At 31.9% G+C, this 6,000-nt stretch overlaps 1 protein-coding gene across 1 annotated transcript; it reads left to right on the forward strand.

The window, feature by feature from the left end:
* Positions 1–3,636: 3,636 nt before the first annotated feature.
* On the forward strand, positions 3,637–5,351 carry LOC126877946 (omega-amidase NIT2-like). The gene is made up of 4 exons (XM_050640358.1): positions 3,637–3,822; positions 4,208–4,376; positions 4,607–4,840; positions 4,992–5,351. The coding sequence occupies exons 1-4, from the start codon at positions 3,739–3,741 to the stop codon at positions 5,081–5,083; spliced, it is 579 nt and encodes a 192-aa protein (XP_050496315.1). The 5' UTR covers positions 3,637–3,738; the 3' UTR covers positions 5,084–5,351.
* The last annotated feature ends 649 nt before the right edge of the window (positions 5,352–6,000 follow it).

Consider the following 6,000-nt stretch of genomic DNA (forward strand, 5'->3'; position numbering starts at 1 on the left):
CCACCCCTACTACTCCATCCTAAAATCTTACCTAACCAATAGACAATTCATGGTTAAATGCCTAGACGCCACTTCCGCAACATTCCCAATAGAAGCCGGCATACCCCAAGGTAGTGTCCTCGGACCCCTACTGTACTCCATCTACACTGCCGACCTACCTATATCAAACGATATAACAATAGCGACATTTGCAGACGACACAGCGCTATTGGCTACCCACGCAGACCCGGTAATAGCCTCATCCACTCTCCAGCGAAGTCTCGACTCCATGGAAAAGTGGTTTCACAAATGGGGCTTCAAAGTCAACGAAAAGAAATCCTCACATGTAACCTTCACGCTCCGAAAACAAACCTGCCCCCAGGTCACCATCAACAATGCAACAGTTCCTAGCAGGGACACAGTCCGATACCTGGGCATGGACAGGAGACTAACGTGGAAGACACACATCTCAGATAAAAGGAAGCAACTAAAGGACAAACTAAAAAAACTCTATTGGCTCACGGGCCGACGCTCCAAACTAAATATACAGAATAAAATTACCCTCTACAAGACCGTAATAAAACCTGTCTGGACCTACGGAATCCAACTATGGGGAACAGCAAGTAACTCCAACATTGAAATACTCCAACGCTTTCAATCGAAAACGCTAAGATCCCTAATTGACGCACCTTGGTATGTAACCAATGAAACAATACACCGCGACCTCAAGATACCCACCGTCAAAGAGGAAATAGCAAAATATAGCGACAGATATAGCAAAAGAATCAACAAACACCGAAACCCCCTAATCACTGGACTACTCGATACGACGGACCAGATTCGCAGGCTGAAGAGGCACTACCCGCTAGACCTAAACGTTAGATTCATTTAATTATCCAAATTAAGCATATGCACTTACTTATATTACTTATAAATTATACCTATCTATAATAAGTATTAACTTATTGTAAATAAACAGCCATGTCACTGCGCCACGCCAGAAAAATTACTGAAAATTCTCAACGCGAGAATTGATTGTAATCTCAACAAATAAATAAAAAAAAAAAAAATACAATAACACATTTCATTTTAAATTAAAACGAGAATAAATACTATTGTGTATAAATTTAATAGAACGACACACGTGATTTGTAGTCAACACTGTGACAGTTTGTGCAATTACCTTTTAATCGAGTGGAAACGAGAGCATTTTCAAATTTCTATTAACCAACGGTATTATCAATCAATTTTAACAATGATTGAAGGTTGCAAAATTAAATATAAAATGATTTATTAATAGCATACGTAGTGTTAAATTTGCAAACAAGCAGCGTATCTTTTAAGAATAATAAAGACACCAGAAAATAAAGATAATATTCTAATTACATTGCAAATTAATGAATAATTTAAGAAATGTATTTTTGTTATATTAATGTATCACAGATTCTAGGTAAAGTATTAATTTAATTTACTTATTATTTAGGAGATTGTATTTGAAATATAATTACAATTTGTAAGGTGTAATCAGCACACCTTTAAGCTAGTAGATATTTGGTAGCAGTTCTCAAGTCTTTGTGCAATATAGCACAATTGAGTTTAACCGAGTTTAATCCCTTTGACCAGCCAGCTTCCAATTTCATTTATGGCATAATCTCCTGACAATTTCATGCCCTTCAGAAGAAACACAATATCCTATTATCGTTTTGTGATCGTTGAATATGATCCGTTTTCTGTTGTTTTTAGATTCAAGTGACGAAAACTTATGAAATGATATTTTAAGTTTAAACTGATCAATTAATTTAATTAATTGATTTATTGTAGCAACAATGGTAAATTGTTTAAATAGAGAAAGAAATTTACAACGAAAAATGTATGAATGTAATATTTGAAATCTAAAATGATAAATTATTGTGCGAAAATAATAAAACTCGCAATGTCAGCACATGGTCTCATTAGAACGTGTTTAACGAGCGTAGCGTAAGCGTGAAAATGAAAACGTTGAGGCTCTCGTGGTGTAAAAAGGCTAAATTCCTCATAAAAATACAAGAAATGAGAGGGAACGTTCGCCCTTGAACACATAAAACCAAAAAAAAAAAAAAAAAAAAAAAAAATAGAAAAGGAAAAAAACCACAAATTTTAGTGAAGCTATTTTACTGAAACTTATATCATTTTAACAGCTATATATAAAACGTTGAATTATTTCCTTTCGCGCAGAGCAATTTTACTTCAAATTTCTAGCTTCAGAATGATAATTACGTATTTGTAATTATCAACAAGCTTTAAAAATATGGAATATTCAGCCAGATGAAATATAGGTAAAGTATTTAGAAGAAAAAAGATTGAAATGTTTTATGTAAAACGATTAAATTAAGTGGTTGAGTTTGAAAATTTGACTCGGTTTAATAATTCAATGGAAAAAATATTCGCCCTATGAAAAAAAATTCATGTTCCTGTCGATATATCGGCGAGGTGCTCCTCTACTTTCGACTGCTCTGCAATTCAAATGCAATACTCGAATATACATGGCGAAAGAAATGGAAATTGAGGAATTTAAGGGAACCAATTACTCTCGCGTCGACGTAACTTCAAAATGTTTCACGTGTCGGTGTTTGCGAAATGAAGTTCGTCGTTATCCGATTAACACGCTTGCAGATGCGTTCTTTTTGTTGCAAAGTAAATGGACAAATTGTGAACAAATAATGTTTACAATTACATCAAAATTAATGTCCTAAACTTTACCAAGAATTATTAAAAATCCCTGCGTATTGCTTACGTAATGTTGATATTGAGTAGTACCATACATAACCTCAACATTATGATACTTACAAACATCGCTAAACAAGTAGTGCGAACGATGTCGAGTAAGTATTCACTATGTAAAAAGTATTTATAGATAAAAAGTATGGGAAATATATAACCGAATGTATTTAACTTTTCCAACATTTTAGCATTTCGCTTGGCGTTGGTACAACTTGAAGTAAATGAAGTAAAACGCAAAAATGTAGAGCGGGCAGTTTCCTACATTTCTAGCGCAAAAGAGCGCAATGCTGATATTATAGCTCTTCCTGAATGCTTTAATTCACCATATGGAATACGTAATAATTTGTTTTTTTTTTCAATAATTTACCATGTGTGTAACAACTATATAGAAAAAAGTAAAAGTAGACAAATTACCTTACCGTTTATACTTCCATAAAGATTGTGAATTGAGTCGAGAATATAGGATTTCCCCATTTTCATGATTATCGTGATTTTTGTATAAATATATTTTTTAAGATACTAATAATTAGGTACTTATAAATTGGTATTATCAATTATTTTGCATTTATAATTCCGCCTCTAGTATAAGTGTTAATTGAAAACTAACTTTATGTTTCAAAAAGTACTAGCAAAGTCGTAGAGTAACAAGCCACTGATGCTAACACAAATAGCATTGTCGTAATTAAATATTTCTAAATATTCATTTTTCATTTTGAACCTGTAGAAACAATTTATTATATATACTGTTAGCTAAGTAATTGCATATTTAATTAAGTCGAGATATAAAACTTAGTTATTTTAATAATTTAAAAAATAAAAAACTGACAAAAATTTCAATTTAATTTATGGTTGGAACAAAAGACAGTTATTTTTCATTAATTGAAATATTGCAATGCAGAGTACTTTCGAAAATACGCCGAGAGTATTCCTGATGGTGAAACGAGCGTTGCTTTATCGAATGCAGCTAAAGAAAACAACATCTATGTAGTTGGTGGTACGATGCCTGAAATAGAGGGCGATAAATTGTACAATACCTGTACTATTTGGGGTCCCGATGGAACTTTGATAGCAAAACACCGAAAGGTAAGTAATATATTCCTTTATGGCTTTGAATTTGAAAATATTGGGGTGAAGAAAGTGACTCTATCTAGGAATAATTTAGGAATATACATATGTACATACGTATACTATAACCAATTCTATAATTTACGGTTTATAAAATACGTTATGATACGGAAAACGCCCATTTTTGTTGTAATGTGTAATATAAATTTTTCACATACGAAAATACTTATTTTTTCTCCTTTTTAAACATTATTAAATGATAAGATTTTTTAATAAAAGAAAGTGATAAAAACGCTGTCAGTTATTAAATAAAAAATAATTAAAGTTTAGGAGTTGGTAACTTTGATATTAAATTACAAAAGTTGCAGCAATAGAATTAGCGACTACATTTTTATGTTATTAGGTACATCTATTCGACATCGACATTCCTAATAAGATTACTTTTCGAGAGAGTGATTCACTCAGTCCTGGTAACTCCCTAACGACGTTCGATGTGAAGGGCTGCAAAATAGGTATTGGCATATGCTATGATATTAGATTCGAGGAAATGGCACGCATTTATCGGAACAAAGGTACAGTAACTTAATCGATCAATACTTAACTAGCAAAAAATTAAATATCTGTATAAAAAGAAGCTTAATTTAAAAAACCAGTATATTTGCTGAAAATGAAACAAATAAAAGAATTAAAAGCACAATAAGAGGACTGTCCTCGCATATTCAGAAATGATGGAATGTGAACCGTGCAACTACGAAGTTAATTGGTATTCGGTGGCTTCATATTTCCTGCTTCTCTGGGTTAGGTTGCCAAATGCTGATATATCCAGCGGCATTCAATATGACCACTGGACCACTGCACTGGTCATTACTTCAGCGTTCCAGAGCGAATGATAATCAATTATACGTTGCTTGCATATCACCGGCTCGTGTTCCTTCAGCAAGTTACGTCGCATGGGGGCATACACAGTTGACCAATCCCTGGGGAGAGATTCTTTACGATTTGGAAACTCAAGAGAATATGGCAGTCACCGATATCGGTAATTTACAGCTTAAAATTAAAAGCGAGAGATCCATGATGTAATTAATTTTTAGTCTCGCTAATTTATCGATTTAGCCATCTTCCTCTGTATTTGTTGAATTTATTAGTAAGCATTACTTATTACTTCGTATGTTTCTTTTTTCTAACAGATCTAAAAGTTGTTGAGGAAGTAAGGGCTCAGATACCTACATTTTCTCAGAGACGTACAGATTTGTACGACACTGTCTGTAAGAAGGAGTAACTCTACACTAAAACAGAAAATGTTTTTTTATAATATTTCTACTACAATATCCTTTTTTTGCGAATTATTACTAATTTCTTATCATTTGTACTAAATGAATGACTCAATTAAGAAAACCAAAACGTTATAAATAATAATCTGTATATCTTGTGTATCAACATGTAATTGGATATTATAATAATATAGGAATGCTATAATAATATAGGATAATAATATAGGAGAATAGAATAATAATATATAATAATAATATGCTTTTAAACACCTTTAATATCGATCACATAAATTGTTATAATTCACAATGATTACGCATACATAAAAGACCCCTTGATAGTAAAATTTACGATCAAAAGGCAATTACGTATCGTTTAACAACATTTAATTTATAACACCTTTTAAACATTTAGACAGATTAACACATAACACTTCTTATATATAAACATCAATTCGAAGTTATCAGCTTGGAGAAATTGGTCGATTAATACCTGTAGATTGTCTGTCTCGATGAAAGACTTAAAGAGAGCAAAAACATGATAATGCCGCTAATATAATATTCCTTCTTTCTTGTACCTGTCTGCCTCTCAGGTCGTTTTACTAATTACAATAAGTAATTTCGTCTTCTTTGCGCTCTCTTTTAACGCATTCGAGACCGAAAGAAATTCATATCAGTCAGTAGGCAAGGGTATAGTATACATATTTTATATATAACTTATGTAGTAATGTATATATCATGTTAATTTCATATTTTTTTCAATATAGAATTATTATATATATATATATATATATGACTGTACATAATACATTATAGAATAACATAGTATATAATTTTATATTTTAAAAATATGAGGCATACTATTTAAGATTGTCATCGATTTAAAATCAAAGTATGAAAAGGATACCCTGGAGAGAGTAAAACACAG

Source organism: Bombus huntii, unplaced genomic scaffold (assembly GCF_024542735.1).
Source record: "Bombus huntii isolate Logan2020A unplaced genomic scaffold, iyBomHunt1.1 ctg00000299.1, whole genome shotgun sequence".
Lineage (NCBI taxonomy): Eukaryota > Metazoa > Arthropoda > Insecta > Hymenoptera > Apidae > Bombus > Bombus huntii.

Excerpts from the sequence above, each read along its gene's own strand:
- LOC126877946 (XM_050640358.1), top strand. The coding sequence starts at position 3,739 with ATGCCTGAAATAGAGGGCGATAAATTGTACAATACCTGTACTATTTGG. Across the intron at positions 3,823-4,207 it reads TGATAGCAAAACACCGAAAG|GTACATCTATTCGACATCGA; the intron begins GTAAGTAATATA and ends TTATGTTATTAG. Across the intron at positions 4,377-4,606 it reads ACGCATTTATCGGAACAAAG|GTTGCCAAATGCTGATATAT; the intron begins GTACAGTAACTT and ends TCTCTGGGTTAG.